This window comes from Penaeus japonicus, unplaced genomic scaffold (genome assembly GCF_977035675.1).
Source record: "Penaeus japonicus unplaced genomic scaffold, GWHDUDI00000001_assembly GWHDUDI00000037, whole genome shotgun sequence".
Classification (NCBI taxonomy): Eukaryota; Metazoa; Arthropoda; class Malacostraca; order Decapoda; family Penaeidae; genus Penaeus; species Penaeus japonicus.
In genome coordinates, this window is record NW_028234439.1 from 18,070,520 (window position 1) to 18,095,821 (window position 25,302).

The following is a 25,302-nucleotide window of genomic DNA, read 5'->3' on the forward strand; positions in this document are numbered from 1 at the left end:
TTTGGTTGCATTTATTGCTAATTTACTTTATTGAATGTTTGTATTTTTATTACGTACATTAGGCGTGTGTATTACAGGATTAACAGGTTTATTTTTTAAAAGACTTTCAAGAGTTGGTCAGAATAACTTACCCTGACGAGCTAATGGAAAATAAAGATTTTCAATAATTCTTCATATAAACTCCAAAACGACACAAATAATATCAGATAAATATATATTCCAATAATTTTTCAACCAGTAAAATAAGCGAAAGAGGAGTCTGGAGAGAAATAAAAGAGGAGAGTCGAGCGGGCGTCTCAGGACCAAAACAAATATGGCGTCCCTTTTGTGCAAGGCGACTGATGTGTTGATTCTATGGCCTTGACCTTATTTTCCAGCCAACAGGAAACTTATCATAGTGCAAGGTGGGTACAGAAAGATGCTTCTGTTCATGAAGAAGGGTTTCGTTTCCCGTGGAGGGCTTTCTCTGAGTGGGATGAAGTGATACGGGACGTTGAAATTCGTGGGCCAAGAATTGGGGCTTTAATTCACTGGGCCTTTTTTATCTTTTTTTAATGTCTTTCATTCCCTCTTTCGATAGGGCGAAATAGTTTTAGAGAAAGGAACGAAGGGGACGAATGCTTTATATTATTTATCTCATAGCTGCACGTAAGCCAAAGATAACACAAGATAAAGAAAGTTTCCAATGGAGAGACAAAAACAAGGGAAGTTTAGAGAAGGAAGTTTTATCATTTCTCCGCCTAATTCTTTCGCTGAACGCCCTGTTTTATCACACGTTGGTAGGGTCCTAGATGATGTGTCTCACCTCAGGACAATATTGGTGATTCAGTCACTGTATTTAGGGCATTGAGAGGCAAGACAGGTCTAATTGGAATGAAGATTGAAATCCCTTCACTTTTTTTTCATTGTTTTCTCAACTTCCCAGTTATCTCCCTTTTAGAAGTGTTTTGAATTTATTGTGGGTATTTTGAGGAGATAATGAAGAGGTTGGGAGGAGGTGATTCTATCTTGAAGTAATTAGGTTGCAATAAGCTTTGGAATGTGAATGGTTGCATTTTTGGCAACAGGATTCTTGCGAAGGTCATTGTTATAGGTTGATGGGTATTAAGATTCTATTGTGATATTGCCACAAAAGCTAGATTATGAAAACCATGATAATTCACCAAAACATCTGCAATTTTTGGCTTCAATTTATTTCATTCTCCCTCACATTAGAAAAGAGAGATTTTTTTTTTTTTTTTCCTTTCTTCTTTTTAATTGGATAGTTGAAAGACACTTAGGGAAGAACATAGACAGGAGAGGAAAGATGTAGTTAGTGTTAAGTTGAATGAATCTAGAAATATATAGATTTTTTATCTGATGAGTGTGTCTCCTTAAATTTTAAAGATGAATAGTATACAGACAAGCACTCATAACTAGATTTAAAGGGAAGATACAAAATACTTTTATATATATGTCTGAACATGTATAAATGACTAATGTCCGAGCCTCCAAGAGAATATCGCAAAGGATGATAAGCAAGATTTTAGGAAATCCTGTTAAGATTATGTATTAAACAATGTTCTTTTTAAAACTATGCCAAGGGAAGGAGTGGCCATTGCATTATGAGCTCTGGCAAAAAGCAACAAACCTCCACCATTCATATCTTTGCTAAATAGAATTTGGACTTATTCCTTACTTCTCAATGTATTGCCAGGGAGGACTATACACACTCTCGTACCATGATATATATGTGATGCAAGTTGTTGAGCTTTGTTACATTATTAAAGCAGAGGCCAAGGCATTGCTTGATTTGTAAATTTGCAGTCGTTGATCAGCAAAGTTAAACTGATATTTACTTTGTACGCGTTATTTTTGTATGTTATATAATGTTGTTTTGTGATCCTCTATATTGCCATTACATTAGTTTTTCTCTGTTTGCACATTTATATTGTAAATGATTACCAAAGTTGTAAATACATTCATGATATCTAAATTGAACATGTAAAAGGAAATCTTATTTGTACACCAAAGTGATTACCATTTTAGGGCTGCACATATTGGTGCTTCCATCAAAGGCCAACAAACTATCATGCATATTCTAGCAATATTAAGGCTTGTAGACCTCCCTGGTTATTTATCAAATAAGTAACCAGTGCACATTGTTTGTTGGCCTTTTCCGGAGCTGTCTGTGATTTTTCAGGGACAATAGACGGGGCTAAAGGAAAAAACAATCCAGGGATCTTATATCTATTTAGCATTTTTGTGATCTTTTTCATTCTAACAGACACTATAACTTATCTCAGAAGTTAAAATGTCATTGTTATCAAAAGGAAAATATAGCTAATATAAGATTACAAAACACTGAACATTGAAAGCCTATCCAGTCAAATGGGTCCTGTTCCAGGACTAGATTGCCCAGTATCTAGTGTCCAGGATTTTTAGCCCCTCATAAGGCCCTAAACCTTAGAACTGCAAAGGGAACAGGGGAAGTAGTGTGAAAAAAGACAGCTGTTTATAGAGAGTGCACAAAAAAATGAAAGATAAGATAAGTGTGATAAATTTAGAAGGAAAAGACATGAGTTTTTTTAATCAGCAAGTCATGACATGTGCACTTGTCAGAAAAATTGTTAATGTTAATATTTTTGTTGCAATTATTTGCAGAGTGACTTGATTTGAAAGCAATTAATAATCTTATTTTAGAGAACCATGATTTCTGTTTTTTATCAAGATTATGATTAACTTGTTGATGTCAGTACTAACTTTACCCATATTTTGATCACTAATTTATTTATTTCTAAATGATAGTTCAAGTTGAGTCAACTATGTTTTGAAATTAATTTTGAATACGTCTAACATGTTTACATTTTCACAGAATAAAGACAGAGGGATGCGTAGGACAAGGTGGGATGACAAAGGTGAGAGAGACGGGCCCAAAGACGAGTCAAGGAGATGGAATAATCGTTGCTCGGCACAGATGGACTGGAACATGAACAATGAAAATGAGAGTCACCAGCCACAGTCATCAGCCATGAGACACCGGGCAACACCATCTCCCATTGACTACAGGAGCGAGAGCAGACGTCAGCACGACAACCAGCAGAATGGGAGCGTCCCCCAGAACTCAACAGGTCCATCACATGGCCAGCAGCAGTCCCTGATGGGCCCCCCCCAAACCCACTTCCAGGGAAACTGGCCCCTGATCTCCAACCACATCTACCCTGAAGCCAACAGAAGTCATCATGCACCTCCTCACTTTGCACAGCAGCAGTCTTGGGGGCATGCCCACCCGGGGTACTACCAGAGCGGAGGAGGGCAATATGCCTTTGACCTGAAGTGGTGGGCACAGCAAAAGCAGTCTATGGATGCTTACCTTGGGGGTCCAAGCTGGGCTGATGACAGTGAAAATACACGTCCAAACCCTGACTGGCCGCAATGGTCTTTCGGCACACGTGTCACGAAAAACTACTCCAAACGGCACAGCAGTAGATCGAGTAGTCACAATGGACAGGGTGAGGGAAGTTACAGTGTTCCAAGACAGGATGCAATTTTTGACCCAGCAGACAGTCGAAGGCAACACTCCACGTTCCACCACAGGCCAAGAAGCAGAGACAGTTCCCATGACTCAAGGAGGCGCTACAGACCAGACTCCAGGGACTACAAGAAGATCCCCCCTGCACATCACCAGCTGCACAGGGATGTAAGAGACAGTGATGTTTTTCACGGGAAAGGAAGAGAGAACAAGGGAGGGAAAAAGAAGAAGCAGAAACAGCATCAAAATAAATTTGAGGCGTCGAGTTTCCAGGCAGTTGGTCATGCCAGCAGAGGACTGCGTATAGCTGGTGCAAGCATGATGTTATCAAGGGGTGACAAGGCCCGAGTCAAAGCCAAAACTAAAGAGAAGAAAGGGAAGAAAAAGAAAATCAGTAAAAGTGCTACCTTAGCTGAAGCAGCAAAGAAGAAAGCTCTTGCCGATGCAGCTAATAAGCTTAAGCAGACATTTTTGGCAGCCAAGAAAAAGAATAAAGGTGCAGAATGCTCTGTGGCAGGGGAGAATGAGGACAGCGAGGATGCAACTAAGTCTCCTGAAGAGAATAGTGCCCAGGACTTGTCTATGCCCCGGAGAAACCCCAGTTGCCTGGAGTTCGACATAGACATTCGTTTTAGCGCAAAAGAGTGGGCATCTGTTGGACGAGGGCAGGGTGGAAGCAGTAACATCCTGGGCATGCCCCCAACCCCAGTGACATCTCGCAAGCGTACAGGCTCCTTCCCCAAGGGTGGTTCACTCTTGGGAGAAGGCAGCTTAGGGTGCAAGCCAGATGACGGTGATGAGCAGGAGGACTCTGGTACCTATTCTGACACAGATGTGGGGAGAGCAGGGGGCCACTGGTCATCAGTAGACCCCTCACAGCCCTCTTCCTCTATCACACGCAGAAGACACATGTCTGAGAGTTCAGGGGTGATCGACCTGCGCAAAAATCCTTCAAACGGGTGCTTGACCACCAGGCCTGGACCTGGAAGGGTGAGGTCTTGCTCCATGAGTGTAGTAGAAAGTGCCGGATCAAGTAGAGATGGTCAAGGGACAACTGGTGCTCGCAAGAATTGGATGAAGATCCATTTCATGCCAAAACTTAGGAAGATAATGCTGAAGCAACTCCTCACCATGGACAAAAAGTCCTTGCAGGTTTGTGGAAAGGGAAAATTCTTTTGGAAGTTTCACCCAGATTCTGTTCTCCTTCTTTCCTTAGTTGACTTTTTTTAGAACTCTTCCCCATCCTCCAGTACTATCGCTGCACCACTTCCTCCTGCTCTGCTTCCTATACTTCTTCCTCTTTTTCCTGATGCTTCAACCTCTTTTCTTTTATCTTTCACTTCCTTTTTCTTCTTTTCTCCTCAGTGCACATCCTCTTCCTTCTCTTCGTCGTCATCATGATCATCTGAACTGCTCTCCTTCTTTTCCTTATTCACACAAACCATCTCCTTTGCTCATATAAATGTTGTCATTAATGTAGCAGCCATCTATATTTGTAAAAGTAATTTAATGTTTTATTAGATCAGATTAACTAATACTTTTTTAATATGAGAAAAAAAATGTGTATATTTATATATATATGTATACATACATATACACCCTCTTATTTTCTGGAACCTAGGAGTTGGTTGATGATCCAAGATCACGCAAGGCGCAGTTCATGATGAGCCACCTCATGTCAGAGCATAGAGCTGCCCTGTCCCAGCGCCTGAGTCAGCAGCGCTTCAGGCCTCTTGACGCATTGCCAGATGATGAACTGAGGTTGCTAAATAGTCTGGACAACACACAAATGAGTTCCCTTCCTCCAGAAGTTGTTCAGCAGGTAGGGTACTTGGATAATACTTTGGTACTATGAAAGCAGTTTTGAGCTTGATTAGACATGGATTTTAATTTGTTTTTGTGATAGTATCAGGGTTCTGCAAATTATTATTATTGTTATTTTTTTCTGTACTCTTTTAGGTCCGTGAAATTTTGGCCATGGAGCAGAATGGTGACAGCAGCATATGGGAGGAAGTGTCACTGTCCATCAGCGACCTTCTGAATACAGACTCGGATCCAGACCTTGACTGCCAGATAATCTCCCCACCACCAAGAGACCCAACCTCAACCATCACTATTCATGACACTGACTCAGAGATGGAGGAGACCATCCAGGGTGAGGAAGTGAATGATGATGAAGAGGAAGAGGAGGAGCAGGATGATGACGATGATGAGGAGGATGAAGAAGAGGAGGAGGATGAGGAAGAAGAAGATGATGAGGAGGAGGAAGAGGAAGATGAGGAGGAAGAGGAGGCTCCAGTGGCTTCTCCAGCAACTCCAGACACCCAGAAGGATGGGAGATTAATCCAGAAGCAGGAGGTTCCCACTCCTCCAGTGGAGCCCAAGAGCGCAGAGAATCCCATGCAGATGATGCCGCCAATCCCCGTGGAAGTGCCTCTCTGTGTGTTGGATACCCTGAGCGGGACCTCAGGCAGCACGCGAGGCATACCCAGTCAGGTGGCAGACCCCAGCAGAGCCCTACCCACCCAGGTATCAGATGGGTCCCTGAGCAGTACCAGGGCAATGGGGAGCCAGGTGTCAGAGGCTACCCTGGGGCTCATGGGCCCAGGACAACCTCCTGTGAATACTCAGCGCCCTGCGACAGGAGAAATCCCTGTGGCAGGTCCAGCGCCTCTGCTTCTAGCACCTCCTCCAGGAGTGAAGGTAATTAATTGTCATCTATAGATTTTTGTATTGATAGTTCATAAATTAATTTATTGTATTTATGCAGAATTAGGATGTTGATGATTAAAGTTGACATTTGTTATGTATTTACTAGAAATGTTACATGATGATAGGATCACAACTCATTTGGAAAAAGAAAATTGCAGTGCAATATCTCAGACACACAAATCCTGATTCAGCAATCTTTGTCTACAGGTGAAAGAGGAACGTCCATCTCCAATAGGTGAATGCGGCCTCTGTATGCACAACCCACGTACCCCTCACACCTCAGAGTGTGTTTATCCCTATGGTCTAGCACCCCCATCTCCTGTGGCACTCATGCCTGGCCCACCAAGACCCCTGGTTACCACCCCACCTCAGAGGCCTGTACCTCACCTGCCCACTGCCCAGCAACCACCACAGGCCGTCCCACTCTCATCACCACTTTATCAGAGGTCCATCAAACAGGAGAAACTTGATGGTATGTTTACATTTTACTTTCTAGTGTACAGTTTGCAAATTGACTTTGGTGTCACCAGAATAAATGGATCATTTTTATTGTTTCTGAGATAACTTTTCTTTTAAGCTTTCATCTTTTGGTATAGAATATGCTAGTGACAGTGAATCATCAAAATACCATTTTTTTCAATAGTGATTTCTGATTTTCACCCTTTGATTTTTACCTGATGGAGATCTCAAAGCTCAGTGGAAAAGCCCTATTTTACAATATGAGGTGACATACTATTGTCCTATACCTGAAAATTTATCAATCATTTATCATCAAAATAATTGTATTGCCAATAAAGAATCTTTTCAGACTACAATTAATATTTAAATAGTCTGCCATCACCCTCCTCTATTATTCTTTTCCTGGGAAAGTTGGAAGACCATGCAAATATTTAATCATTAGAGGACATAACAGACACAAAGAAAGTTTTAGTATTTATACTGAGGTTTTAAGAGATATTTAAGATTATGAACCTTTAGTTTATCTTAACCCATCCCCGACGGGGGAATTCTAGCCTTAAATGTCCAAATGCCGGGGCGTTCAAATTATTAGGCCTAAATCAATTGAATGGCTGGCACAATACTGTGCCGCCCGGCCACTGGGCTTTTGAATGCGCGGTACACATGCTGTACCACCCGTCCAGAGAGGGTTAACATATACTATTGTGTTGTGCCCCACCTACCAGAATCCATCACTGTCTCCTTTCTCCCTCACTTGCACCGTCCACCCTCAGGCACGGCCTGGATGTCTTTGATATTTTTTCTTCCAATTTCTTCAGCCCTCTTGGTTGTTTATATCACTATATCACTTAAGTTTTGCTGTAGTTTACTTGACTACAACAGTATCATATGTCAGGTACTGTTCCTGTTGCTTTAAAATGTGACCCATCTGGGAGTGAAAGCAAATCTGTTCCTGTCTCCAGTGGGTTGATATACACAATATTAACCCTTCTGCAACAGACATGATTTGCTGGGTTGAAACAGTTGTGTAGCTAGGGAATCATACCAAAAACTAATAATCACTTTGCTAATATATCTTGTATAGATTCATAGATCATACCATAAGTCTAGAAAATAATAGAAAACTCACACATCTTATGATGCCCAGGCTGAACATTTTAAGATGTGACCCTTAACAGAAAGGTTAAAAGAAAACGTATGGGTTTAATGTTTGTCAAACTGCTAAGAATGTACTTTTCCCTAGCCTTCCATGTGTAACCCCCCCCCCCCCATTATAACAAAGAAATGTGAGGGAGCTTCCCCAGCTTATGAGGAAAAGTTTGTCTGCAGGATATAAAAAATGCTAATATCTCAGAATATCCAAATATACATTTACAGCCAATTCAGGGTTTCTGGGTCCCTTTAGTTAAGCTTTTCATAAAGTTATGATAAATGGTGTCAATGATATGCAAAGATAAGTAGGAGAATTTTGTCATATTTTCTTTATTTATCTCTGTCAAGTAATTCCATTTGGTACCAAGCTCTTATATTTTTACTTTCAAAGGATACTGGTTCTGTGAATACCAAATTTCAGAACATTAGGTATTTGCTTATGACCCTTTTACATCTTAAGATGTGTTTTCAGTAATTTTCTAGACTTATGATACAACATTTGAGTCAATGAATTAAACTAAGGAAGTGATTCTAATTAGCATTTGGTATGATGTGTTAATTATACAACTGAAGAAATAACTAGCTTGTATTTTGAGCAAATAAATGGTGTGAAAGTGATCCAACTCTACAAAAAGTGTCTATAGTAATATGGTTAGATAGTATTTGATACCCTAAAAACATAATTCATGTCCAAATAAATATCTTAGATGTAGAATTTATATAAAGTTGGCTATAGTAACCAATGTCATGAGTATCAATATTTCTAAACTTTTTTATTTTATTTTTGTAGAGTCATACTTGAAGTATGAACATGTGAAACGGCCCTCGTCGGAAGAACGGCCAAAGAACCCAGCTCCACCTGACACAGCGAGGGGGCAGCCCTCCCCACTCCCCATACCTCCACCAGCTCAAGCCCTCCACCCCCCGCCACACCCTCGGCCGCTCATCTTCTCTCCGGGTGATGATTTCCCCGATCCCCCTCGCCCCCCGCCCCCTCCTCCTCCACAGTTTAGTCCGCGCATCAAGTTGGAGCGCCACACCCCCGTGCAATTTATGTGCTGTTGCATGCGCAATGAATGTGAGCGCAGCAGCACCCACAGCGCAGAAATGCGCCCTGCCTCACACCGTGGAACAGTCACACCTCAGCCAAGTGAGAGGCGACCAACACCCCACTTGTACAAAATGGAGCCGCCGTCCCCTTGTGCCTCACAGGTTAGGACTCCGCACCAAAGCTTACCTGCGCTCTTCGCTCCTCCAGCCTCCCCTCGTTGCCTTAGCAACGGTGGTGTGGCAGGAGCACGGGTCACCATTGGGGTTCAGACTGAAAAAGAGAGACAAGTTCCGCTGTACGACCTGGGTTGTAGTACCAGTAATGGTAATAATAATAATAATAATAATAGAAGACAGTATGTTCCGAACTTAAGCTTAGCGAGAAGTGTGACACCTTTGGTGATCCATAAAGTTGACAAAAGTACAACAACAGAAGACCTAATAGGGAATTGGGATCAGCAGCAGCAGCAGCAGCGTGGTAAGGCCAGAGCGAAGGGTTGGTGGTGGCACAGAAATGGCCGTCCTAGAAACCACCTCAGTCAACTAACAGCAATATCAAATTCACTCAGTGAATTTGAGTTCAGCCACAATGCAGGAGTAGCACTGCAACAAATGGTGGTGTTCAGTGAGCAGGAAACAGAATTCCTACGACACTTGGAAAATGTTGACCAGGAAATCCATGAGCTTATTAGAGAAAAGAAACGTATGACAGAAGAACTTGGACGTTTACAGCATCTTAGAATAGCAAAACTACAACAATTGGTGCGACAAAGTGGTGTGAGTAACATTAGTATAAGTGGGGAAGTTTCAGGAAATGATTCAATAGAGTTAAGAGGCCCAACAACTTCAGACTCAAGAGGAATTCGATCATGTCCTAATGACTCAAGTTCAGATGGTGGCGAACCTCCAGATGTGGGTGGAAGTACTACATTTAGTGTGGAAAATGTATCAGTAAGGTATGGAATTGCAAAGGAAGATGTATGTGTGCAATCCACAACAGACAATGCCTCAGTTGTTTCTTCATCTCAAGAAAAGGGTCCAAGGCTAAGATCTTTTAGCTTTTCACACACATCCTCCAATGACTCGAGCAATGATTCACAAAGTGTTAGAAGACAACGATGCACCTCCACATGTCAGTCTCCAGGCAAGGGTGGGAAAGGAACAGAAACTTATAAAGTGACCTACCTTGGTTCTGTCAATCCAACTGAGGGTTTTTATGAGGATATAGCTAATAACATTCACAAAATGCAGCAGTCCATATCAAACACGGACTCAGAAACTGATAATGACGCTAAAGCGATAGGAATAGCAAATCACAGCTTAGAAGTCTGCACAGTTTTTGAAGGTGATGCCAGACAAGCCAAGAGTCGTAACAGAAGCAGTTCACTGTCGAGTTCAGCAGAAGGTGATGTGGAGAGTGAGGTCCCAGCAGATAGGGAAGAGGAAGAGGAAGGAAACAATGTAACCAGATTCAGAAAGAAGTTGATAGACGATAAAGAAGAGGCTATAGTTGATTCCTCGGAGCAACAGGACAACAAAATGGAAAATAAACCCTCAATGGGGGTTGCAGAGGAATCCATGGAGGGCCAAAGTGACCCTAGAAAGACCCCTCCCTATCAGGAGGATGTTTGTTTACCAGAAAACAATCCAAAGGCTGAGGTGGACTCTAAAGCCAGCCTCTGCAGAATAAGCAACGGAGCAAGCCAGTTCGAGGGAAAGAGAATAAACGGTGAAGCAGAGTATGCCCAAGTGTCCAAGTCGGGTGACCTGTGCCAGATGTCAGAGAAGGAGCTCCCAAGCACCTCGAGAAAAAGCTCAAGTTCCTCCACCACGTCTTCTACCTCACCTTCTTCATCTCCTGACAGCCTGAAGTGTAGGAGCACATCAGGAGAACACTGCTATAGCCTCAGATCCCGTGGCCCACCCAGTGAAGTCATAGAGGACTCCTCTTTAGCCAATTCCAGTTTATGTAGTGAAGGGATGGATGAGAGCTTGGGCAAAACCCCCCCGAGAAAGAGGAATGAAAAGGTTTTGGAAGAGGAGCAGGCAGATGATGAGAGAGAGGGAGACGACGACGACGATGAGAACAGGTCAGGGGGTGCAGACGGGGCAGACAGCAGCACAGAAGACAAAAAGAAGAGAAAGCGCAAGAGGAAAACCAAGAAACACAGGGTGAACAAGAGGAAGCGAAAGAGAATACCTGAGAAGAGCGGTAGCAAATCCCCAGTAACCATGTCCAAAAGGAGCTTGCCAACTAGTCCAACTTCAAGTACCTCTCAAGCAAGCATTGTGAATGTTGGTGGGACTTCACCAAAGGGCTGTGATGAAGGTAGTAATGATGCTAACAAGTGTGTAGATGATGCTGGGAATAATGGCAGCTACGAGATGATGGATAGCTCGGGAGATGAACGGGCATATGTCAATCCACCACCTCATGGCAGTGCGGTGCTAGATATCAAGGTGAATATACCCTCTAATGACTGTCCAATTAGTTTTATAAAGTGGATAGTGATGAAAATATAATTTTGTTTAGATTTGCATGCAAAGGTAAAAAACACATGATTCTGCTTTTAGTTTTGTAAGAAATGAATATTTAAAAATAGTTTGCAATAATTATATATATTTTTTTCCTCCAGGTAATTGGTGACTTTGTGATAACAGCATCAAGTGATGGCACAGCAAGATGCTATGACATAGCATCAGGGCGTGTAATGGCCACATACGTGGACCATACTGATCTTGTGACCTGTGTAGGTGTTGTTGGCAAGATTTCCTTCAATGCAGATGATGCTGACTTCTCTGTTATAACTGGCTCTGCTGACAAGACCATTTGCATGTTCAGTGGCAAGGTAAGCTTAGATCACAGACAGTAAACATAATTCACATAAATGATATTTGAATGTCAGTAATTTATTATTATTTATTATTATTATTATTATTATTATTATTATTATTATTATTATAATTGTTATAAGTTCACATTGTATTGCTTATCGGTATTGAAACTACATTTCTTAGTTGTACATTCATTGGGAACAACCTTCCTATGTATGTTGCAGACTGGAGTGGCAGAGCAACGTTGTGAGGTGGGAGAAGGAGTCAGGTGTCTTGACCTGTGTTGGGGACAGCTATTCCTTGGCACTGAAGGAGGATGTGGTGCAAGATGGAACTTTAAGGTGTGTTTTATTCCCTTGGTATGCTGATGATGATCATATTGTTTTTCTTATTTTTCTCATTTTCTCAATTCCTTCTAAGACTGCTTGTGAATATTATAACATCAGGATTTGAGAATTATCTTTAGAAGTGGTGATAATTTTGTTGCATATTGCAGGACAAAAAGATCACAGAAATGGTACAATTCTGTGGGAAGGCTGTTACCAGTTTGAAGGCAATGCGTGAAGGAGGTCGCAGAATATTACTCGTTGCTGCCAAAACGACTCCTCTTATGGTCAGAGATGCTATGTCAGGTAAGTTTAGTAACACTCACTTAGATTATTTTCACTTATTTTTTATTGAGCAGATATAAAAGTGGATGATGTCGAGTCAACTTTATCCCTTGTAAAGTAAGTATGATTTAGAATTATTTTTAGAAAGAGCAAATTGTTCTCAGTTGCAGGACTAGCAGTGAAGACCTGTATGTAGATTGCATTTACTGAATATCTTAAGAATTATAAAGGTATTGGAGTGGAATTTAGTGTTTGAGTTTTGTTACATTCCTTTGCTGGTTACCTTCCTTACCTTTATTTTTTGCTGTTTATGTACAAGTAAATGAAAATATTTTTTGTTTTGTAACTAATTTTATTTTTCATCTAGTCCCAATACACATAAACGAGGAGACAACATTTTTTTTCTTTCTTTCATTCTTTCATTCCTTTAAGCTTAATTTGGTTGTTTGATTTTTATTATGATTGGGATGCTTTTTGTAGGAATTTATAAATGGTAAGCAAGGTAATTTTTTATTTATGATAAAGACTTCTATGTCTTAAAATGAACTGCAAAAGTGGTTGATGGTGGTTCAGTTCATAGGAAAATAGGTGTAATTAGTGAACTAAAAGTAATACTTGTCTCTGGACTTTAGAACCGTAGAGGTAATGATCCACATAAGCTTAACCCTCTCTGGACGGGTGGTACAGTACTGTACCGCTCATTGAAAAGCCCAGTGGCTGGGCGGCACAGTATTGTGCCAGCCATTTAATTGATTTAGGCCTAAGTGCTCGAAAGCCCCGGCATTGTGACATGCAAGGCTGGAATGCCCCCGTCGTGAGTGGGTTAATATGTTCACTCAGATGTTTGTGCAAAGGGCTTAAGTAATCCCTCTCAGGAACACTCATAGGTGCCCAGTCCTTTCTCAAGTATTGTTTTCAATATCAGCCAGTTCCGTGTGATGAGGTACACACTCAATGAGCATTATATATCTTCTCTGAAAATCAGGCAGACCTTTTGTGTAATGTATGATTTCTCTGTATTACCATACTTTGAGGTTTAAGCTAACTATTTAACAGGTGTGGTTTTATGGGATGACAATAATAGGATTTTGTCAAAGTTTTGTTATTTTTATTGAAACCTTTTCTTCTTCTTCTTCTTCTTCTTCTTTTTCATTTACATTATGTACAAGAGAGGAAAATGATCCAGACTAGCCAGACTTAAGGATATGGTAGAGCTCAAAGCAAGTATACTGACAAAGGGGCATTCCACATTCGGAGCACATAGTCCGGATTCTCTTTTTTATACAATGGTCATATAGTCATCATTGTGGAGTATCTTTCAATTGCCTTTTTTTATCCATCAAGTTGCAATTTCTACTTTATGGCCATCTATTAGGTTATCTTTACTTTTGGCGTTTCACAACTTTTGTCTGTTTTCACCTCGAGAGACTGACACTGGTACTGATGAATGATATAAGATGTATGGCTTTTTCATAGGTTATCACTGTTCTGATGATTATGCAATGCCAAGTCTTAAGTTTCTGACATATCTATTTGTATTCCTTTACCTATTAATGCTATTCTTGATATATTACGTTTGTACAACTTTAGTAGAAGAAATTAATAGATTGACACCATAGTCAAGTTGATGGTCACTCAATCTCACTGCCTAAATGTTTGATACTTTCAGCGTGATTTCAAAGAAGGCTGGCAGATCATCCCAATCAATCTATTTGTGAGCTTAACCCACACAGGACGGGTGGTACAGCATGTGTACCGCGCATTCAAAAGCCCAGTTGCCGGGCGGCACAGTATTGTGCCAGCCATTCAATTGATTTAGGCCTAATAATTCGAACGCCCCGGCATTTGGACATTCTAGGCTAGAATTCCCCCGTCGGGAATGGGTTAATTGTTAAACAGTAGAAATAACTTGATTTTGTTGGAGGGTGATCAGTGTTCTAGGATTATCATTTTGTCTTTGCTCATGTTTATTTGTGTGTATTTTTTGTTAATTACATTAATTGCAGGATATTAAGTATTTTTAGCTTTTGAAACTGATGTAAGCTTCCTTTTACAGGGTTGTTCTTGCGGACTCTGGAGCACATTCAGCTGACGGTGTATGCAACGCTGTCTCACGAAGGGCTGTTGTATGCTGGAGGATCCAACAAAGCTATTGTCTATTATGACTTTGCTGTGAGTATCTTTGCATTTCTGCTCTTAACCTCCCAAAGATAGTAATTCGTCAGCTTGTCCTTACAACCCAGCTGCAAATCAACTTTTTTCAACATCTGGAAGGGCAATTTTGATCTTTATTTTAAGAGCTTGATTTCACATACTAGAAAATGCACATGTTGTGCTGCTATGTCATGAATTTGGAAAAACACCAGTTGATATATCCAAAGTAGATCTGAACACGGAATAACAGATTATTACCTACCAAAGCCTCCCATCCTGTTACCTTGCTATAAAAAAATTGATTTGTTATTCCTTGTTTGGATCTGATTAGGATATCCTAACTGTTGTTTATATTCATAGTGGCATTATATCATCATATATATTTAATTAGTTCTCTTAGATTTGGGCATTGCAAAGCATTTTCATTTACTCTTAAAACACCATTAACCCAATAGCAGCGGATGGCATGATTTGCTGCCAAGGCAGAGTCAGTCGTAGATGCGGATGGCACCGTGCCAGACAATGTAAACCTGCCATCCTACTGCATACATATTTAATTAAAACTGCAACCAATGGGTTAAATGTGTAATTAGTTCACTTAACATATGTATATTCTTTTATCACTAAGAGAATACAAATACACATTCAATTAAATAACCAAATTTGATGAGGTTTTATATTAATATTCTCAATGCCTAGGTGAATGGAAACTGCTTTGTTTTAGTTTTACATTTGATTTGAAGAAGAGATCAACAGTAATTTATATATATATATATATATATATATATATATATATATATATATATATATATATATATATATATATATATATATATATATATATATATAATTTTGTTTTTTTTCATATCATGGATTTTTCTGCCGAGCTCCTATCAATTTTCTTCAGGATGATTTTATAATTACCTGTTGCCATTTTCTCTCCCTCCAGAGTGGCAACAGCCGTGGCCACATACCGTGTGAGGCAGATGTTTCTTGTCTCACCATCTTCAAAGGCCATTTGATCGCCACGTGCTACGATGGGTTAATACGGATAATATGTTTAAAGGTATGCAGGTTTAGTGCTTTTCAATGTCTGGTATTTATTTATATTAGTGTGAATGTTTTGTCTTTTTTTTTTCCTCATTATTTAATTTTGTTGCTGTTGGATTCAGATGGTATTTGATGAAGTATGTGTTTATCTGACTAAATTTTTGTTGATGTTGTTGTTTTGCTTCCTCCCTCTCGTCATTTAATTTGTTGTTAGTATGTTCAGTGTTGTATATACTCTTATTTTCAGAATACATTACTCATGACTTACATGTTATTGCATATTATTTTTATCAGGGGCTTAAGTACCTCCCCTAAATGCTTATGAAATGCAGGCTTATAGGCATGAAATAGGTTAAAAAGGAAATTATCTCTAGTCTAATAACAGCTATATAATGCAAAGCCAACTATATTAACTCTAATATGATATCCATATTTGTTCATTTTTTCCTCTTAAAAGGTCTTGCCATATACAGACTTATTCAAGCAGTTATAAACAAATTGATTAAGTAAAAATAGTGAAACTTGTAAAGAGATAACGAGTCCAGGCATTGCAGTTTTATTGTTGCTGATTTAAGTAGGATACCTATAAAAAATATTGCAATTGAATATTCTTCTGTAGGCGTGTTATGTCAAGTGAATAAGATGTAGATGTGCTTCAAATGTCTGTGCAAGGATATTAAATATTAACACTAAGCATTTTCTTCTCAACTTCACAGACTGGCCAGCTGGTGCAGCGACTCCCAGTGGAAACTACAAATAAAATGTTTATTTGCTCAGCGCTCTATAAAGATAAAGTAAGTGTTGCCGGTTACTTTTATTTTTCTCTTATTATTAAAACATTAAGGATATGTAGGCATCTAATGTCATTTATTGTGCTTATTCAAAAAGTTCAGCTGTTTCTCAGAATTTTAAGGACTGATTGATCTTGCTCAAAAGCAATCAAAGTAAAGTATCTGGTGAATTATGAATGTCTTCCAGAATGGTTGGTACATATTTAGGTCTTCCATTATTTTTTTGAAAATTATGAGTCACTGATTTTTCTTTTTCTCCTTTGCAGTTATTGATTGGCAACAAGAAAGGTGAGGTAATTGGTTGCCAGTTGCCACAACTCGCAAGCCAAGTCACCTAAGGAAAGGACCAGCTCCTCGGCAATAATTATGCATTCCTCGAATATAATATGGGATTCAGTTATTAGCTCCTGGTTCTACAGAGATTAGCAGAGGGGGAGGGGGGGGACACGCAGGCAGTGTTTTTTGGGAAAGGAAATCACATACTTAAAATTTTTATTTTATTTATTTACATATCTGAAATGCTATTACTGAATAGGATTTAACATTAAATATATCAATGAGCATTACATTAGAAATTTTTCAAAACAAAATATGCAGAAAGGTTGTCATGATGCTGTAGGTTGACTTAGCACGACATAAGTCACGTAGAGCTGCTGCCGTTGCTGTAGAAATGACAAGAGGCAGCAATATTTTTTAAAATTACAATAAGTCAAAGGAAAAAAAATAAGTTGCATTGTACTTGGAAATGCAGACTGAGTGTGGCTCACTCTTGCTCACATCTACAAATTATATGTTCTAGAGTTTTGTGTCCATCCAAATGTTTACCAAACTTTTTGCCCGAAGCTGTGGATTCATCATAAGCATATCCCTTTGTAAACAGTGCTAAAGGAGAAAGTTATGCCAGGCAACTCTTGTCTTTCATGAAAATGCTCTAATTGTATTTGTAAAAACAAAGAGTTGATTATTTTAATTAAGGAGAAAAATAAGGAATTATATCGTTAAAAGGAGATATTTTTAGAATGAGAAACCCAGCTTTACTGTTTTAGTAGTGTCAGCAACATCATAAATATGTTATCTCATCTCAAAAAAGTACACTGATAATTGGTAGTAAAACAGGAAAATAAAAAGATAGGATAAAAATTGTTATTGGAAACCTTATCCTGTGATGTCTTTCATAATTGAATTTGTAGATCTCTCTTTTAAGTGTTTTGTACACTTGATGATAATAATAATGTTTCGTCATCTTTAGTGGGTTACATTTCTTTGTATGGTAGATATATATTTTTTTTCTCTTTTTTTTTCCTTTGTTTTTTTCTTTTTGTTATTGTTTTGTACAGGTGTATTTATCACCTGGTATCTTGCACTTAAGCACAAAACTTTTATGTGATATTGGTCTTGCTAGTCAGGCTTATGAAAGAAAATGGGCCATGCTCATCTCGGTATACAAATTACTTTTCTGTTAAAAAATAAATAAATAAATAAAAAATACTTAGTGTCAGAGGTGACTTTTTTTTTAATGTTTCATGATTCTAAAAGGATGTTAGTGTTTTGCTCATAAAGATCTCAACATAAGACTTGTTGTGAAATTTTAATGTTTATTATGTATCTCATACTCGCTGTTTATACAAATAAAAAAAAAGAATTGGAAATATTTTATTGTTCCCTTTGTCATGGATCATAGTTTTATAATGCTCTGATTCACTTGAACTATAAGATATTTATGTCCTTTTGAGTTGTTTTTTCTTCTCTTTTGGTGATGAACCTTGAGGTCCTGAACACAAGAGTAAAAATGAAAATTGTTATATATATGAAAGGAGTAGCAGAAGTTAACAAGACCTTTTAAGTATGACTTTGATACCAATTGAAAATTTAATTCATTAAATGTTCAGTATATGCTTTTTGGACCACATTAAGCACCTTGGTTTATTAGAATACTAAGACAGAGTGCATATGGACATGACATACTATTGTATGTACCATAAACAAGCACATATCATAAACAATTATAAGATTAAGCGAATACTCACCGAGTGTGAAGGTTAATCTTAATTTCACGAGCGTTTTACTGCGTCACTTAGGCACTAAATGAGATGTTCCCCGACCGGTTCCCCACTCAGTCTTCAGAGTGTAGTTTTGAGTGAACCAGAAATTTTGATGTGATTGTATATTTTATTAAAGGGGTGGGTATGGGAGGACATTTAGTGCCTAAGTGACGCAGTAAAACGCTCGTGAAATTAAGATTAACCTTCACACTCGGTGAGTATTCGCTTAATCTTATAATTTCACTTCGCTCGTTTGACTGCGTACTAAGGCACCCAATGAGAGGTTTAGAGTGGTTACTCAAAACTACTACACATACATAAAGGAAAATGCAATTGAACAAAACCTTTTATTACCCAAATTTTACACAGTAATATGTACAAATACATAGCCAATCTGAATTGATTTTACATAAAGCTAGCTAATAGCTTTATATTATGCTAATACAGCATCTTCAAAGTGTAAATCTTTAACAGGCTTGTGATAATATTTTGTGAAGGTGGATTTCTTGGACCAACCTATTGTTTTTATGATGGTTGACAGAGGCAGATAAGCCGCTGCCTTGCTTGATGAGGCTGACCTAGTCGAGTGAGGAGCGAAGATTGATAAATTGATCCCAGCATCCCTCATTATATCCTTCGTCCATCGTCTTAATGTGTCCCTTGATGCTGGTTTACCGTATGATTTTGTATTTATGAACAAAGAGGTTACTTTCCCCCTTTTTTCTAAAGTCTTTTCCAAATATTGTCTGAGTGCTGTGTGTACACACAACCTCTTATCGGGTGCATAAGCCTTAAAACTGATTTGTGATAGATGTCTCTTTGGTCCTGAAGTCTTTAGCATATCTCCAATAGTAAATACTACCTTAGAATGGGTAATATTCATATTCCTTACATCTAACTTATGTAATGTTTGACAACGTTGCCCGGATAAGATCAGCATTAGCATTACTAATTTCCTGGATAATTGATTAATCCTAAGATGTTTGTTCGGTCCTAATGTCTTTATATATTCAAGCACAACCTCAGGATCCCATGTTACGTTATATCTAGGGAGAGCCGGCCTCTCTTGAAAAACTGCCTTCATAAATCTGGATACCAACAAGTGTTGACCTGCTGGTTTACCGTCAATATTCCCAATCGCAGAAATAGAAGATCGTAATGTATTCATGGAGCTATATTTTTTCCCTTTCTTGTATTCAATGAGAAGGAATTCCAGAAGTACACCTACAGATGGTTGAAAAGGATTAACTTTCCCTTGGATACAAAATGACATCCATTTCTCGATATGCGACCTATATTGTAATTTTGTTGTATTTCGCCATGACCCAAGTAAAAAGGTTGCAACTTCTGGCGAAAGGCCTTGACTTTCGAAAGATCTCCTGATAGCACCATCGCTGTGAGTCTCAACATTGCAGCTCGAGGATGTTTGCGATATGGGTCCTGTGGAAGAGTGAGGCAGTTCCGAGGCAATATTACAGGATCCTCCACTAATAATTGCAGTGCTCTTGGGAACCAGACTCTTGTCGGCCAAAGAGGAAGAATTACTAAAAGAGTCGCTCTTTCCTCTTGCATTTTCTGGATCATTTTCCCGATAATACTGAAAGGTGGAAAGGCATAGTTGAAACCACATGACCATGGTATGGTAAAGGCATCGATATAAGAAGCATCAGGATCTGGTTTCCAAGCTACAAACTTACATAATTGAGCATTAATCCTGGTGGCAAACAAGTCTAATTCTGGCACAAAATAGTTTTTGCATAAAGCAGAAAAGATGTTACGATCGAGCATCCATTCTATATCATTATTCTTTATTCGTGACTCCCGGTCTGCTTCAATATTCTCCGAACCTTTAATATACTCGGCTGATAATGTGATGCCTCTCATGTTTGTCCATTCAAAAATCTGTTCGACAATCGTCAATAACGATACTTTATTACTTGCGCAGCGATCAATGCAAGCTATGACTGTCGTGTTGTCTGACCTCAATCTAACGTGAGTGTCTCTATATTCTCTGCATAAAGATTTTAGCCCCAACAATACAGCCTTCAATTCCAAACAATTTATATGATTCAATTCATCACTATTCCAATTTCCACCAGTTACAATAGAGCCTAATTTCGCTCCCCAGCCTGTTAGTGAGGCATCCGTACGAATTTCTAAATCAGGAGGAGGATTTATGATAGATTTAGTCTGATAAGTGATGTTATCGACCCACCAGCAAATCAAGTCACGAGAATGTACATCTAGAAAGGTGTGTGCCTCATAATCTCCCTTGCTCTTAATAAGTGCCATATTCCGAACGATCTCCAAGTATTTATAATGTAACGGTGCCTGAGGAACGGCAACACCCGCAAACACAACCAATCCGATAAACGAAGATAATTCATGCAAAGTAGTCGTTTTCTTATTCAGTAATAAACTACCCTCATATCGAATCCGCTTCATTTTATCATCAGGCAATGCTACCGCCATGTTGATCGAGTCTAGAAGAACGCCCAGAAATTTCACTCTTTGAGTAGGAACCAAGATCGACTTTACGATGTTAATTGTCAGACCTAATGAATCAAAGAATTGCATTGCATAATTCACGTTATACAACAGCTCCTCCTTCGATGAAGCAATAAAAATACAGTCGTCAATGTAACACGATATTAACATTCCTAATTTTCGCAAATATGCCAGTGCCGGTTTTAACAACTTTGTAAACAATCTAGGGGCTGATGATAAGCCCTGAGGGAGAGAAGCAAACTGGTAGTGAGCATTATTCCATAGAAAACGAAGCCACCTTCTTTGGTCTGGCTTAACAGAAATAGAGAAAAAGGCATGTTTAAAGTCAATGGTCATGAAATAACAATTTGGGGATATCATAGATAAAACATCCGCAATGGTCTCCATCTTAAAATGAATGAAAGTAATGAATTCATTTAGCTCTCTAAGATTCAATATAACTCTAGCAGAGCCATCTTTCTTGATTGTGGGGAAAATATTCGAATAAAAACATGAACCTTGTGATGGTCTACTACATTCCTCGACTATACCACAACCAATAAATTCTAACATGGCTAAGTCTAAGGCCTGTTGATTCTTACGAGAGAAAACAAGTGAGTTTGGAGGTTTGTCTTGAGTTGGCAATTGATCAAAGGAGATAACGTTGCCTGAAATTATATCATGAATTAATTTATCCCCTGTTAACGCTTTCCACCGATCGTTATATAAATAAACCTTTCCCCCTATAAAGTTTTTAGGGGTGTTAACTGGTTCGTATATAATACATGTGCTCACCTGGACGGTGTTAACGGGGGTGCCTGTTGTACGGTTTCCTCCCCTGAGACTGTTTCTGGCCTAAAAAAGGCTTATAATTGTACCTAGATGGGGGATTTCCCTGGTTATAGGTTTTGTCAACCTGTCTCTTGTTATAGTAAGGCTTGAATCTCCTGGGTTGGTCGTGCAGGTTGGTTTTCTGTTTATATTGAGGCCTCCCCAGCTTTTTTGTCTTGTGTATCTCATCACATTTTTTGACAACATCAAAGGGGAAAAGTTCATTTGTTCCCACTTCACAATCCCATCTAGTAAGGTGGGTTAGAGCCGAGTCATTCACGTGAATACGAGCCACTTCTTTTCGTATATGATTAAGATAATTGAAGGCAGCAGCCAAAAGCCTCAGGCTATCGTTCAAACTTGTAAGATAGAAGTTTGTTGGGTGATTTTTCTTCTCTCCTAAATCACTTAACAGCTTAGCAATGGGGACAATGGCTTTGGATATGAGGCAATTTGTCCGTGTAAGACGGGCATCAAGAAGTTTCCCACCATTGTTCAAAGCCTGGGTGATGTCGTTATTTGTGACGGGTACTTTTAAGTTGTCCACATTGGCAGGAAGTTTAATTTTTGCAGCCGTGGCTTTCACAGAGTCATCACTTGGTCTTCGACGTAAACTGTCGTTTAGAATGTTGGCCAGCTTGTCTGATAATGCCTCACCCTTTTCTTCTTCTCCAAGAAAAGACCCGGCTAAATCCACTAAAGCCTTTTGAAATTCACTGTGATCTGAATTATTAAGCTGGGCAGGGCTGATGACTTCATCCAAACGATCTAAAGGGTCGGGCCCAGTAGTATCACTGTCGGTAATTTCGCCATCAGACAGCGAAATATCATGAGGACGGTGAACAGAATTAGAAGTCTCAGGCTCTGAACGAGTGAAGTTGTTAATAAAACCACTCAGTAGCTGTGTGAGTGACTCCAGTTTGTCACTCACGGTAGACTCGCTAACTACCGGAGCCGGCGCTTGTTGGCTCGGACTCGATGTCGGCAGAGTTGCTCGCACGTGTGTCGCTTTAGTAGAGTCTTCTTTATTTGTCTGTGCCTTTGAACTATGTTCCTTGGAACTGTTCTTATCGCCTTTCTTGCCTGAAGAACGCCTTGGCGATTCAGGTTTATTGCTACCCCGCTCCGACATACCACCTTCCTGTAAAGCAGACAGGCAAGTGGAAGTGACAGCAATCACAAAAGGCGCAAAAATGTAGCCACAAAACACTAACAGCTTGCTGTTGTGTGTAAAGAATTGATGGCTTACCAGTCAATTCTATAGAAAGTATCCAAAGTCCAGACGATCTCTCAAAAAAACGAAGTGAGGAAGAGCTCCACCCGGTGTGTTGACTGGGCAGGGCTAAGTGGTGAACTGAGTGGGGAACCGGTCGGGGAACATCTCATTGGGTGCCTTAGTACGCAGTCAAACGAGCGAAGTGAAATTCATTGTTTTTACTGAATAGTACACTTACAGTCATAGATGGATTGCGAGTTTTATGAATGAATGATCAGATGAACTGGCAACTCAACAAAACATAATTCATTGGTATTAAGGCTGATCATAAATATAAAAATATAAATATAAAAAACAGCTACCGACAAGAGTGAATAAATCATATAAAATGGTGTTGGATTAATATTTTATAAAATGTAATACTATTATGACATTCTATAAACAAATGGATAGAACACGTCGTTAGACAATATAGTACAGGTATACTGTTGCCACATGCCTCTAATTATGTTCACACAAGTAATAGAAGACGAGAGGGAAGGAGAAGGAGAAGGAGAAGAGGAGGGAGAGGGAGAGGGAGAGGGAGAGGGAGGGAGAGAGAGATAGAGAGAGAGAATTAACTCTACATATAAAACTTTCTCATAAAATGAATTTGTTTTATAATATCAAAAATGACATATCACAGAGTTACACGGTTATGTACTGTACGAAAAATAGGCTTTATCTTGTAATAAGATTATATATATTTTTAAGCACAGTTGATAATGGTAATACTGAGGCCAACACATACATAAAAGTTAAACAAACGGAATTACTGACTATATAATAAATGTAATCCCTGACAAGTTTTAGGTATTATAAGATACCCAAAAGATACTAAGATACTTTTATAAGCAAAATAAAATATCACCTTCGCTGTTTAGAGTATAACAGCAATTAAACATGATTAAAGAAATATTTAGCATTAATGAACACTGTTTTTGTTTATTGCTTGAATATGACTTGGGTCCACATGAACAGACACTTGGTACTGCTGGTGAGTTTCGCACGTATTTACGATATACTGTGTATTAATTCTGCAATTAATCATACAAAATAAACTCATGAGTGTAAACTTTTTATCCCAATGAGTTTAGTCAAATTAGGCTGTTCATGTTGGTCCAAGATATATTCAAGAGACAATGCTAAATAATTTACAATATGGTGAAAGCTGCTCAAGAACCGCTTGACCAAATATGAAAAGAATGATGGAGCTTCCACACTAGAATTAGCATCGTGTTTAAGCAAGGATAATAAGGTTCCCAAATTATCCTTGGCACGGAATTAGAAAACAGGAGGAAGACCTGATAAAGTGTAGTGAGTGTCTCTACCGGGCGCCATATTAGTATTTTTAGTGGACCACTGAACAATACAGAGTTCCGCATAGGAAACATTTCATGTACGAGGAATTTATATATGGACTAATACTTCCTGTGTGGAACACTGAATTGTGGAATAGTCTACTATATATATTCCGTCTATTCACGTTATTTCTTCTGACTATCCCGTGTTTACTTCCAAAAAAGTGTTTAGTGTAAGGATGCCACACCCTTGTCCCTTTTTTCCGATGTGTACATGTGTGGACTATGGTCGATGGACATCCCTCCCTCCCTTTCCAAATCCGTGACCCTTGAATATACAAGAAACAGTGTAGAGAAGAAAAGAAGAGGACACTGCATTTTAGCTTCCCTTCTGAATTTTAGGAGTATAATGTATGTAACTTTCTAACACTGTTCTCTTATGGACTTGAAGATCTGTATATTTTCGACGACTGACTAGAGTCTTGAGCCATAGCGTTTCATGATTGGTTGATTTATAAAGCACCGCAGTTGGTGATTGGCTGGGAGATTTCAGTTATCACGGTTGGCAAGATACAGAAGTTGGTGATTGGTCGGTAATTCACGTCCTTGTGATTGAGCACGAATCTGCCATCGGCGATAAGTAACTAATCCCTTTGGCCTTCGAAGTCCACCGTCAGAGAGGGAACTTGAGTATAAAAAATATATACATGTGTAAAACAATGGAAATGGAAAGAACAAAGAAATGAAAAGCAGTTTGGACCTCTGAAATACCCTGAGGTGAAAGATGCTACAGAGAGCCGAGTACAGTTAATAGTCACCATTCTTTACTTTAATCAACCTAAACGAAAGGCGTCTATTGTAGAGACATCCTTCAGAACTTCTGAGAATCCTCAATGACGGTCGTACTCTGGACAGCAGCGTGGCTATTGGATTCAGTCTTCAGGTCGCTAGGATCCGTGTTCTCTGCAAATAAATGGAGTTTAATTATTATTCGGGCCATGGATTAGTAACAACGTGGGCATACAACTGCAAAGGAAAATAAGGTAAATACTATATATATC

The 25,302-nt window shown here is 39.2% G+C and overlaps 4 protein-coding genes across 4 annotated transcripts in view; 1 reads left to right on the plus strand and 3 right to left on the minus strand.

Moving 5' to 3' along the window:
• Positions 1 to 272: 272 nt before the first annotated feature.
• LOC122244650 (uncharacterized) lies at positions 273 to 17,974 on the plus strand. Its single transcript, XM_043002647.2, has 13 exons — positions 273 to 404; positions 2,855 to 4,663; positions 5,133 to 5,333; positions 5,471 to 6,214; positions 6,431 to 6,695; positions 8,625 to 11,344; positions 11,521 to 11,733; positions 11,944 to 12,060; positions 12,216 to 12,351; positions 14,387 to 14,502; positions 15,434 to 15,550; positions 16,251 to 16,328; positions 16,592 to 17,974. The coding sequence occupies exons 2-13, from the start codon at positions 2,870 to 2,872 to the stop codon at positions 16,661 to 16,663; spliced, it is 6,573 nt and encodes a 2,190-aa protein (XP_042858581.2). The 5' UTR covers positions 273 to 404; positions 2,855 to 2,869; the 3' UTR covers positions 16,664 to 17,974.
• A 726-nt stretch (positions 17,975 to 18,700) lies between these two features.
• Positions 18,701 to 20,003, minus strand: LOC147467219 (uncharacterized). The gene has a single exon (XM_086532218.1). It carries the CDS (start codon positions 20,001 to 20,003, stop codon positions 18,801 to 18,803), a length of 1,203 nt encoding a protein of 400 aa, XP_086388344.1. The 3' UTR covers positions 18,701 to 18,800.
• LOC147467220 (uncharacterized) lies at positions 18,701 to 23,042 on the minus strand. Its single transcript, XM_086532219.1, has 2 exons — positions 22,935 to 23,042; positions 18,701 to 22,826 (listed from the first exon to the last, which is right to left on the minus strand). The coding sequence occupies exon 2, from the start codon at positions 22,815 to 22,817 to the stop codon at positions 21,660 to 21,662; it is 1,158 nt and encodes a 385-aa protein (XP_086388345.1). The 5' UTR covers positions 22,818 to 22,826; positions 22,935 to 23,042; the 3' UTR covers positions 18,701 to 21,659.
• A 1,683-nt stretch (positions 23,043 to 24,725) lies between these two features.
• Positions 24,726 to 25,302, minus strand: part of spin (lysolipid transporter protein spinster) — a 136,742-nt gene continuing 136,165 nt past the window's right edge. Inside the window, exon 11 of the mRNA XM_043002754.2 lies at positions 24,726 to 25,204. Within this exon, the coding sequence (XP_042858688.2) occupies positions 25,113 to 25,204 (92 nt within the window). The 3' untranslated portion in view covers positions 24,726 to 25,112. The remainder of the gene's footprint in view (positions 25,205 to 25,302) is intronic.